This window comes from Sebastes umbrosus, chromosome 16 (assembly GCF_015220745.1).
Source record: "Sebastes umbrosus isolate fSebUmb1 chromosome 16, fSebUmb1.pri, whole genome shotgun sequence".
In the NCBI taxonomy this organism is placed as follows: domain Eukaryota; kingdom Metazoa; phylum Chordata; class Actinopteri; order Perciformes; family Sebastidae; genus Sebastes; species Sebastes umbrosus.
In genome coordinates, this window is record NC_051284.1 from 14,490,911 (window position 1) to 14,503,447 (window position 12,537).

The following is a 12,537-nucleotide window of genomic DNA, read 5'->3' on the forward strand; positions in this document are numbered from 1 at the left end:
TTAGAGACTTTTACACTTCATCTTCAGAATCTTTTTATTGTCATGTCAATAATTGTGGAGACAACAAAATGGAAAGGAAGGTCAAAATACGAAAAATACATCTGATTTATGAAATTAACTATAAAATGTAAGTTAACCTGTAATAAATACTTTTTTTTACCTTTGCTATGTACATATGAATTACTATTATACAGATATGTACACTAGGTTACTAGTTTATCAGGAAAACACCCACCTTCACATAAATTGTACATTTCTACTAGTCATATGTTGAGTGACAAAACCGCATTTATATCATCAGTTAGCATTGAGTTGTTACGCTTGCAAATGTCGCAGACATTTATCATTACATAGACTATAAAAAACAGTAGTGTTCACCTAACTACTGGAGCTAATTCCCAAAACAGCTGTCTTGTTGGCCTTTTCACACCCTGCTGTAGCAAGGATTTATTAAGAATGATGTGAAAAGCAAACAACTACCAGACCATTATTCTGAAAACTGTAAAAACAGCTTATGGATCAGATGACTCAAAGGAGAATGGCCAGAAAATTGCAAATGAACAGACACGCCATTACAAGGCCAGTAGCATCCAAATTCAACACTGGTGTGCAGAATTTTACCTGAAAATGCACCACATACTGTGGGACTGTCTCCAGTGGGTTACAACAACACACTCTGTTAAACTATTTTATAGATGTACTAAATAGACTGGCAATTTAGTGTATACGTACCATTTGATAAATAAATACAAACCAAAACTATTGCCCATTTGTGAATTTCCATGTCTGGCTAACCTGCCAACGTCATCCGTGATAACTTTTTGTTCTGAAGCCTCATGGATGCCACTGCAGACCGACATCTATTATCTTTGACAACTACATTATTCAAACAGCACCTTGCTTTCTAAGCATGCTGGTCGGACGCTCACAGCACCGCAAAGTGCTGCCGAAGTTGCTTAAGAAGCTGCTGAGTGTCGACATGCTCCGGAAAGGAGTCCTCAGACTTTTGGGCAGCAGTGTAGCTGCTTTGAAGGTCTCCAATCTGGAAACAGACAAAAAACATCACTTTGGCAGACTGTATTGTGGAGATTATACTTTTGTCTCTTTAACTACTGCCCTGTTTAGATGTCCAGATGAATTAAATAGTGTTAAATTACCTTTTCAGAGAGAATGGAGAGATTGAAGTGTGGCTCATACATGTGAGGGGCCAGTGATGCAGCCGTCTGCAGGAAGGCTTTAGACTGGATCAAAGATAAAACAATCATTAGTATTGTCAACGTTATAATATTTTATAAATATTTATATTAAAAGAACTCTTGATTTCCAACCTCATAATCGGAGTTGGACATGAAAATCTGACAAATATTCTCACTGCCAGTGATACGCCTCCACTTATGCCAGATGACACGTTTTATATCATTCGACAGACAGCAGAAATCTGTCTTGAATTACAGCCTGCAATCTCTCATTTATAGTAAGGTTGCATCTGAGGGATGGGTGGGGGCATCTTCAAAATCAGACAGCTAAGACATCATTCTGCACACTTATTAGCTCAGTGGCAGTTTAAGCTCGAAGACTATCTCTGTTAGTGATTTATTGGAGAATGTGCAGTACATCAACAAACCTTCATGCTATAAAGCAGTGTCTCGATCACATTTTTAAGGAAACAAAAAACTAAACAATAGCTACTTCATGTGTGGTTTGACATCCAAACATCCCTACACAACATTATTTGTGCTCATAGCCTCCCATTCTAACTATCATTATCCAAAAACACACCGGTTTTCTTATCCCTGCACTTTTTTCAGCTTGTGCAAAGCTTGTGTTAGCACTGACTTTTCAGATGATGGCTGGCACCTAGCTGCATGTGAGGGCAGAAGACAGTTTGTGCTGCTGTGGGATAACCACAGTCTCAGACAATATATCTCATGATATCATATCATAATATTAATGCTAAATTGATTCATCGCCCTGCCCTTGGATGGTCTAATTGGTGGCTTAAAGCTTGTTGGATTTATATTATACTGTATTGTAGGGACATTTTCAAACAATCTATACTGTACTGGGTGTATTTGAGAAATATTCTTAATACAGGCTACATTTAAGTTTAACAACGATAATGACTTGAGTTTAATGGTTCTTAAATAATGGACTGTGTTACATCATATTAAAGGGTCTAGAAGGACACCAATATGATTTCATACCTCATATTTTAACCAGGAATGCACCAATACCGATATCGGATATCGGGCTGATACTGACTCAAATAGCTGGATCGGATATCGGTGACAATGGGGCTAATCTATTCGATTCTTCTACTGGAATTTTAATTCCTGTTTAAGTTTTGACCATTTTTTTCGGCATTAAAAAAAACACTTTAATTGTTAATCTAGATTTTTTACCAAGTTGCTGGTGCACAATTTATTATTTTAATAATAAATAACAGGTTAATAAATTTATATCTATTTATCTGTTCATTACATTTTGTTTTACAAAGTTAGTAAAGCAATGTTTAAGTCAAGCCTGATGTTGTCTTACTCATTGAAAAATGACCCAAGTCACTTCCACACAGTGAAGCATACAGCTAATTAATAAACACTGGTATTAGGGCTGCACAATTAATCAAAATTTTATTGCAATCGCAATATGGCCTATTGCAATTTTCAAATCGCAAATATTGTCATGCTGCAGAGATTACCTGGCCTATATATCATATTCTACAGACTTAAGAAAACATCTTTGTTTGGTATAGACACACCATAATCATTTTAATATGTTTTTCAGTGAAAATTAGAATAATGATGTAAAAATGATAATTTCCTCTAATATCATAAATCATATTGCAATTGCAGTATCAGTCAAAATAATCGCAAATAGATATTTTTTCAAAATCGTTCAGCCCTAACTGGTATTGGATCGGTACTTGGTATCAGCCAATACCCAAAGCCGAAATATTGGTATCGGGACATCCCTAATTCTAACAGTGGATAAAAAGCTACATGACTCAAAAATGTCTTCACCTGTTCGATACGACCTTTGCGCAGTTCCAGCACAGCCAGGTTGTTGTAGGCCTCAGCGTGGTCATTATTAAAAGCCAGAGCCAGTTTAAAACACTGGTAGGCCAGCGTCAAGTCCCCTATGCCCTGTAAACACAGAAAACATGCTCTTTATACCAACTTATGTATTTGATATAAGCTTTATTTTCTAACAGTCAATATTTAATTTATTTTAACTGTAAGCCGTATAAAGAGGGGGTGCATGCTATTAAATAATCCTACATTCTGGGATGTTTTCAGGGATTGTGAACTCACCACAGCCACGTGTCCTATGTTGTACCACACATCGGCCTGCTCTTCATCATTGGCCACCAGGGCCAGAGCCCTCTCAAATGAGGACAGAGTCATGTCGTACTGCTGGGCGTAGAAGCAGCACAAGCCCAGGTTGTTGTACAGCTGGCAGTTATACACCCCCATCTGGAGTAGCCGTCTAGCAATGGGACAAACTTATTGAATCACAGATATACTTTCTCATTACATATACTGCAACAATACATTACATAAATGATGCATAAATCTGACCTATAGAAGCGTAGGGCGATCTCAGGCTGATCAGTGTAGAAGTGATTGCTGCCTATACAGGCTATAGCCTCCACGTGAGTGTTGTCCTGCTTCAGGACGTCTTTGTAATACTCTGTGGCTGATGAGATGTTGTTCATCTCCTGTGACAATATAACAGTATAAACAGTACATATGGTTTCCTATTTCATTTTGGCAGTTGTATCTGCAGAGAGAACTCTATGGTGAGGATCATGGTGACATACTGTACCTCATGTATGCGAGCAATTCCTGTTAGAAGAGTAACCTCACCAGGAAAGTGGTCCAGACCTTGCTTGAAAAGGTTGAGTGCTGTTATTGGTTGATCCAGGCGCTGATACACCTAAGGGAAAACACACGCAAGGTTTTTCATAGCTAATATTTGGCTTAAAGACAGAGAATTTACCATTGTGCGACAAGTTGTTATAATGTGTTACTACCTTCGCAAGGTAGAGATATGTATCCACCACCTCTTTATGGTTAAGAGCTGATCTGAACTGTTTTTCTGCTTCTCGATACAAACCAAGCCTGCAAGGGTGAGAGCCATAAATCATTACACAGATTCTAAAAATGCAACTTAAATGTCAGAAATGTTGAGCTCCAATATTTTGGATGTAGGTGAGTTACCTGTAGTAGCATTTCCCTAGCTGAACTTTCCACCACCAGTCTTTGAACTGAGCATGTTCAGTAGCTTGAGCAGCCAAATCTAAAGCCTGGATAAGAAATAGAAAGTTTGTGTTGCAAGAATAATAGCCAACAATCTTATAATGTAATATGCATTTTCTTTATAGCAAAGATTTATTGAACACTTACATTTTTTACATCATTTTCATGATGGAAGATGTATTCAAACAATGTCTGAGAGGGGAAAGTATGGTTAATTGACATGTGAGGAAAAAAAAAATGATCTTGATTAATTTTTGCAAGTCACAGCTTCAATCTTACCCTGGATAAATTAGGCTTTTGGGAATACTTGGCCAGATTTAGTCTCGACAAGTTTATAAATGGTCCTTCTGGATTGGTTAACATTGAAGCCTGGAGAAACAGTGAAACAAAATGTCATAAATGTTTCAGGCTTTCTTCACAAAATAAAACATCATTAAAAATAAAGAGGTGCACTAAACGATATTGGTCTTACAATGTAAATATTAAAATATTGTATCATAAAATACTATAAATAATGTTCAATTTAACACAGATATCACATTGGAAATATTTTTTAAGAGAAAGATAATATTGATTATGTTAGCCCAAATTCACTGGACAAATTCTGTGTTTCACATATAAGAGCTCTGGTGGGGAAAGTATATTTGTGTTTCACATGGAGCCTCTCAGTCGCTGCAGACTGTCACAATATTAGGCGTATTTACTCACTGTTCCCAGACGGATGAATCTGCCTGAAGCGCTGGTGACGGGACGAGCAGTACTTGCAGTGCGTGGGGTCTTGATGGCCTGCTCCATTGTCCCAGGACGCCCTGACTGTGTGCTGGGTCTCACAAATCCTGTGATAGGACGCCCTGATTGTGTCATGGGCCTTGAATTCAAAAAGGAAAATTGAGATCAGGCGTCTCATACTTTGTTGAAAAAGTTGTCAATGGTAAAATTTCAAGGCATTACACAATCATTGTCTGGAAGACAGTACCTGACAGCCGGTGTGGGACCTCCACCCTGGCTTGTTCCAGGGAGCCTCAGTGATGTTCCGGGTCCTGGAAGAAAGTCAAGTCTTATTAATCAGGCAAATTTAAGCACTTTAAGGCACTGAGAAAAGTTTAAACTTACGTGCAACTTGAGCAATAGAGCTCTCATCCAGCATCATCTCAGCAATCCCCTCCTGGTCCACCTCAATCTCATCTATGTATACCATCTCTGTAAGAGCACGGGTTTTCAAGCTCCACGCAGCCTATGAAACACACAATGTTTCAGTCATATGGATAGCGGATTGGATGTAAAGGTGAACATGTTACAGTAACTGGTTCTATGTTGAACTACTATCCACAAGATGAAAAAAGCAAGGCAGAGAGTAGCAAGGTTACCTCTGAGATAAGTAAGGATGAGTCCTTGAGACAGCATGTGATGAGTTAGTGAGAGAAGAAGGAAGTTGAGGACAGATGTGAATAAATGGAGAAAATGAATGGAAAACTTGCAGAGAGAAACACAAATTAAATGTAAAAAGACATGTAGTGTAGTGAGCAGGAATATGTTCCAGTAACAACTGAGGCAAATGTTGATCCAAAGACGTGCAGTAAATACAACGTTATACATATCAAATAAATAATGACCAAAATTTCAATGAAAAAAATAAGAAAATATGCAAAAAGTAAGATAAAATAAAATAAATATATAAAAGGTGATGAATGAAAATTATGTAATCAAAGTGTAAAAGACAGTTATCTTACTCAAATGTCTTTAAATAATGAATAGCCTACTACATATGCCTAATCATATTAGATTCAATGTAATGTCCATATTCAATAATGACTAATTCAAAATGGAGAGATTTAGAAAACTTGGATTTGGATAGATATGAATTTATCATTAAAACTAGTAAGTTAGTTAACAGTTAGTTGTATTTTCTGGTGCTTAATATATCCTAAACATCATAGTATAAAATACAATTCTTAGCTTCTATCTTACTCCTCTAGAGTGCTGTTGTATATAAACAGTCAATGTTTTGTGTCTTCTTCATCTTTAAAAACTCACATTTATTTGGTCCATCTACGAATCTTGAAATATATGAGTTGTTGGAATGTTTATGACATACAACAGTCTTATGTATAATTTAAATTATTTATTTTAGGAGAATATTTTGGTGTATGTGTGTAAAATACACAGAGTATGATATTTTCAGTAAGACACAAAGAGTTAATGTTAAATTCGAATTGTGTTATCCAGTGTGAAATATTATTATCATTATTATTATTATTATTATTATTATTATTATTATTATTATTTTATGCTTTCTTTATTGAACTCATGCTCATTAACAAATGTACAGACACATAGACCAAAAAAAATTACATATACATTTAATAATGGCAGGGTTTGTTTTTATGTTATATACATCATATTATAATCATTTAATAATGTATAAGTCTCAATGGCTTTTTTGTTTTTAATAAAGGGTATGATGGTGCTCTACTGTTTAAATTCATTAATAAAATGCAGGACAATTGGCTTGGTTCCCGACTACTTTGTCTAATGGATATGAAATTTTCAAAAAAATAATAAATAATTGTATTATATACAGCATGCTATTTCCAATCTTATCTTGACTGAAATATATCAGTACATCAAATACATTTATTTCAACATTCATCTTAAGTGTGTGTATACATATATATATATATATATATATATATTCTAGCCATGACGGAGTTGTGATTATAATCATTTAATAATTTATAAGTCTTAATGGCTGTTTTTGTTTTGAATATAGGGTATGATGGTGCTATACTGTTTAAATTCATTAATAAAATGCAGGAAACTTGGTTTGTATCTTGACTATTTTGTCTTATGGATATGAAATTTTCCAAAAAATAATAAATAATTGTATTATATACAGTTATTATTACATTATACATGTACATTATATACAGAGTATGATATTCCCAGTGAAAAAGACATGTAGTGTAGTGACCAGGAATATGTTCCAGCAAACAACTGAGGCAAATGTTGATTCAAAGACGATCAGTAAATACAACATTACCTAACTAGCTAAATGAAATGATGATAAACTACAAGTACTCGCCTAATAGGGATTATACACATGGTTGTACCGCTTTAGTGCGTTAGCAAACAAGCAGGCTTTCCTCAATGGATAATCGCTAGCATGCTAGGCTAGCTCTCGGCTAACTCCACCACAGTACCTGGTCGTACGGGTTGTCTTGTAATATCTTAGTGCAGATATCTGAACATTGTTGGAGCCTTCGCCTCCTGAAATAGCTCAACGCCAGAAACAAAGGGTCCATCGACACCTCCATTGCTTTGGTTGGGGGGGGGGGATAGGAGTAGAAGTCGGCTAGCAAGCTGGTTAGCAGAGCTGGGATGATGATGGCGAGATCCAAGCTTCCTCTGTCGCTCGGCAACGGAGGAGGAGGAGGAGGGACTTCAGCATCTTCTTCTTCTGTTTGATAGCGGGTAGCGACCAGCGTTGAAGTGCAACACCGCCACCCACTATGTTGGAGTGTGAACCAGGTTAACTACATAATAATAATAATAATAATAATAATAATCAGAATCAGAATCAGAATCAGAATCAGAATAATAACAACAATAATAATCAGAATCATAATAATACATATAATAATCATAAGTTTAATCATCTTTATTTGAATAGCACCTTTCTAAACATAGTTTCAAAGTGCTTGCACAGATACAATGAAATACAGACGAAATAAAAAAAACAATAAAAGAACAAAACATAAAGACCAAATAATGAGAAAACTAAAACCCGTAACCAGTGGTATCAAAACAATAAATTACTACACATAAGCCAAAAGAGGACAATATAAGGTGTGGGAAAAGGTGCACCAAGCTGTTGCCTTACGGAGTTAAAAAATGGGTTTTTAAAAGAGATTTAAAATTGGTAGTAGAGCTAACTAATTACATATACTTCATTGAACAATAAATTCTTTTGATCAGTCCAGTTTCTTTCAAATAAAGGAATAGACTCCCAAATCCAATGTCAAATACAACGGTTTCCTCTAATAAAATAAAACTGAATAAAATATACGATATTTCTTATATATATATATATATACATATATATATATATGTATATATATATATATACAGTGAAATTATAAATGGGAAATATTCTCTCTTTCAAGTGAAAAAAAAGTGTGAAATATTAACCTAGCATAACTTTTCTAGCCATGACGGAGTTGTGATTATAATCATTTAATAATTTATAAGTCTTAATGGCTCTTTTGTTTTTATTATAGGGTATGATGGTGCTATACTGTTTAAATTCATTAATACAAATGCAGGAAACTTGGCTTGGTTCCTGACTATTTTGTCTTATGGATATGAAATTTTCCAAAAAATAATAAATAATTGTATTATATACAGTTATTATTACATTATACATGTACATTATATACAGAGTATGATATTCCCAGTGAAAAAGACATGTAGTGTAGTGACCAGGAATATGTTCCAGCAAACAACTGAGGCAAATGTTGATTCAAAGACGATCAGTAAATACAACATTACCTAACTAGCTAAATGAAATGATGATAAACTACAAGTACTCGACTAATAGGGATTATACACATGGTTGTACCGCTTTAGCGTGTTAGTGCCTTTTTGTTTTTATTATAGGGTATGATGGTGCTATACTGTTTAAATTCATTAATACAAATGCAGGAAACTTGGCTTGGTTCCTGACTATTTTGTCTTATGGATATGAAATTTTCCAAAAAAATAATAAATAATTGTATCATATACAGCATGCTATTTCAAATCTTATCTTGACTGAAATATATCATTACATCAAAACATATTTATTCCAACATTCATCTCAAGTGTCTTTTGTAGGAAGTTGTCTACATCCATCCAGAACATTCTAGAACGTTCTAGAACGTTCTAGAATGTTCTTGTATGTATTTATATACAGTGAAAGAATAGATGGGAAATATTCTCTCTTTCAAGTGAGACATTTTTTTGTTGTTGATATATTAGCCTAGCATAACTTTTCTAGCCATGACGGAGTTGTCCTCTCCTGCTTTTTTTTTCCCCTCTCGAGGATGACTTTAAAGGATCTGATTGGACGACGATCTGATCCGTCATCTCTGTGGTGGGCGGTGCTTGTGGAATAACAGTGCAGCTCCATCTTTGTAGGATTTGACAGGAGCTTTGACCTGTGTCGAAGAGGACCGCAAGCCAAACCGGGCTGAAGAAGTGCGAGTAGATATATATCCTCCATAATGAGAACAACAGCTTAGGAAACCTGTTTGTTAAATAGAGACTTAGAAGGTTTTTCATCTGATAGGACAGCAAAGACTAACACGTTCACATGACCCTCAAAGATGTCTAGTTTCATCGCTCTCTGTGGACTGGTGGGAATCCAGAGGAACTGATGGGACACACGGGCTTAAAATAAATCCTTTTTGGTGAATGACACTATATCAGAAAACCCTACGAGACAGCGACAGAGAGAGACACACGGAAGTGCGGACATGGCTGACAGGACTGCTCCTCACTGCCACCTGAGACTGGAGTGGGTGTACGGATACCGGGGACATCAGTGCCGCAACAACCTGTACTACACCGCCGCCAAGGAGATAGTCTATTTTGTGGCCGGTGTGGGAGTTGTGTACAACACCCGGGAGCATAAGCAGAAATTTTACCTGGGGCACAACGATGACATAATCAGGTAGAGTAATGATCCAGTTTTGTTTCAGCACCTCGGACAGCAACTGACCCTGCAAGCAGAACATGAATTGATACTGTAGTGTTGTTGTGGGTGCTGGTGTCACCTTGTGTCATGTGTAATATGATATATTTTCAAGGGGTCACACACACCTACTCAACAGCATCCATGGAGTTTGTAAGTGTTTTACCATGAGTCCCTCTCACTACTTCAGAGTGTAGCACTGCTGCCACTCCTCTTGTAGTTGCAGGGCTGCTAGATTATTACATCAGAGTTAATTATCAAACCTAAGTTAATCCATAAAATAGGAGGGTATATGTCAATTTTTTTTTTCTGAGATCAAGGTATTTATTTATTTATTTATTTATTTATTGGTTCGACTAATAGTCCAAAACTCAGATATCCTCTTGTAGTTGGAGGGCTGCTAGATTATTACATCAGAGTTAATTATCAAACCTAATTTAATCCATAAAATAGGAAGGGTATGTCACATTTTTTTTCCTTAGATCAAGTATTTATTTATTTATTGGTTCAACTAATTGTCCAAAACTCAGATATTTAATTTATAAAAAAAGAAAAACACAAAATGTAATACAGAAATACACAAACAACAAATCCACTCACAGAGAATGTGTTAAAATAAAACGATTTGGCTTTTTTTGCTTAATAAATGACTCAATTGATTATCAAAATAGTTTACTATTCATTTTACGTAGATTGTCTAAATAATTAAAGCTTCAGTAGGCAGTATATTTTTGGCATCAGTGGGCAAAAAATTTCATAATAATCTTTCAGCATATTGTAATTCAAGTGTTCTGAGAGATAATTAAACGTCTGCACCTCCTCATGGCTCTGTTTTCAGGCTTAAAAATATCTAGCCCGTGACGGGAGACTTTGGCCAATCACAGGTCATTTCAGAGAGAGAGTGTTCCTATTGGCTGTGCTCTGGCTGGTGGGCGGTGCTTGGTATTTCCTCAACAGATCTCAACATGGCTGCCGGGTCACAAACTTTCTCATTTTACAGCTGAACAGTACGCTACAAGATGATTCTGAAAAAATTTGAGGAGAGAAATAGGCATAACAGTAACATAATATTGATTCATATTTGATCAGCGCTGCCTAGTTTGACCGTTTGATCATTTGATTGAGTGATTGACAGCTGCTCGGAGACGGCAGGCTCCAGCTCGGCTCTGATTGGTTGTTTTCCTTCAGTCTGTGAAATCTAACAGATGCCATTAGGAGCACCGGAGGACATCGGAGGACAAAGAGGCACATGATTTTTTTCAGATTACCTGTCTAATGCACTACTGTCAGGATATAGTGACCGTTTTATAAAAATAACTTTTTTTAATCATATTTGCTCCATTTCTACCCACTGCTGCTTTAACCACCAATTTGTTTCATCATTATCTGGTAGCAGACACGTTTCAACATATTTTAAAAGCTTTTCCAAAACAGCAGCCTGCATGTCTTGTCTTCCAGCACTTGGGGAGCAATAATACTAATGTCCAATTCTGAAAAATGCACTTGAACACAGCTGTCCTTGAAAGCATCCCTAGATTGGAAAGCTTTCTGTGGGTTGCGGTAACAAAAACACAGACCTTCTCTTTGATAAAACACAGCAAAGTAACCAGCGTTACATCACACACGTATAATGATCCTGCCTTTCCAGCTGTTTCTCAGCATGCCACACGACAGCGACCTGTGTCCCAACACTCTACTGCGCTTGTGTTGACACATATGTGTGGGTTGGCCTGGAGATGACTAGCATTATATACTGTGTCAGTAGTCAGCTGGACTCCTGCTCCATTATTAATGGGACAATAGAGACACTAACCCTCTGCTGCCCTGAGGGTGAAGTGCCCGAGTTCAACCGCTTAGCTGGAGGAGTCACTGACTAATGACTATGCAAAAGTAATGAATTGGTAAACCATCATATTGGCCATCTGTATACATCTGTTCTCACTATTGTGAGCAAATTTGTAAGGATTCAGTCAGATCAGGCTCCTTATGGTGTCATTTGGTTGCTTTTTCTGCAGCCAGCTTGTTTGAAATAGATATAAAGCTTTCTACGATATGAACACATTTACAGTCTCTTGAGCTGTCTGTTATTGTTGACACAGAACAGGTAATAGTTGTTTTAAATGCAGATCTCAGAGGATTGCTTGTGAAGCTCTCATGAACACTTCCTTTGACTTACTGCTATGGCACAACCAGGAGCAATCCTCTCAGTGCTGAATAACTGTTGGACTGCTCTCACGTTGCACTAACTCATGTGGAATAGATTCAGCCCCCTCAGATTCAAAGCCCTCTCTCTTTCTGTGTCCCTCTCTTGTTTTCCCTTTTCTCCGTCTATTTTGGTTTGTTTGTGAGCTACATACTAATTGCCGTTTTACTTCATGAATTAATTGCTGGCCTTGTTTCTCCCTCCTGGTTTTATCTTGCCCCGCAGCCTTGTTTAACTGGTCTCCCAGTCTGATGTGGCGGAGCTAATAGGCAGGTTTTCACATGAATGAAAGGCTCAGCTGTCCATGACAGCGCGGCGAGGATACAAGATAGTCTGACCTTCTT

General features: G+C 36.7%; 2 protein-coding genes across 8 annotated transcripts in view; one reads left to right on the top strand and one right to left on the bottom strand.

Annotated features, from left to right (window-relative positions):
• Positions 1-8: 8 nt before the first annotated feature.
• ttc8 (tetratricopeptide repeat domain 8) lies at positions 9-7,688 on the bottom strand. 2 transcript variants are annotated; one of them, XM_037747429.1, is made up of 15 exons: positions 7,460-7,688; positions 5,627-5,650; positions 5,373-5,493; positions 5,236-5,299; positions 4,968-5,127; positions 4,539-4,628; positions 4,407-4,451; positions 4,221-4,306; positions 4,034-4,121; positions 3,826-3,936; positions 3,579-3,718; positions 3,312-3,486; positions 3,021-3,143; positions 1,158-1,241; positions 9-1,042 (listed from the first exon to the last, which is right to left on the bottom strand). In XM_037747429.1, the coding sequence occupies exons 1-15, from the start codon at positions 7,571-7,573 to the stop codon at positions 926-928; spliced, it is 1,542 nt and encodes a 513-aa protein (XP_037603357.1). In that variant the 5' UTR covers positions 7,574-7,688; the 3' UTR covers positions 9-925. The 2 variants fall into 2 exon arrangements, with proteins under 2 accessions (XP_037603357.1, XP_037603358.1); XM_037747430.1 differs by lacking the exon at positions 5,627-5,650 and having other exon boundaries at positions 7,460-7,687.
• Positions 7,689-9,232: 1,544 nt separating this feature from the next.
• eml5 (EMAP like 5) overlaps positions 9,233-12,537 on the top strand; it is a 40,274-nt gene continuing 36,969 nt past the window's right edge. For 3 of the 6 annotated variants that reach the window (XM_037746781.1, XM_037746783.1, XM_037746784.1), the window contains exon 1: positions 9,253-9,969. In XM_037746781.1, coding sequence (XP_037602709.1) covers positions 9,773-9,969 — 197 coding nt within the window. In that variant the 5' untranslated portion in view covers positions 9,253-9,772. Of the gene's footprint in view, positions 9,970-12,537 lie in introns of all 6 variants that reach the window. The other 3 variants (XM_037746782.1, XR_005203606.1, XM_037746785.1) reach the window with 3 other exon arrangements.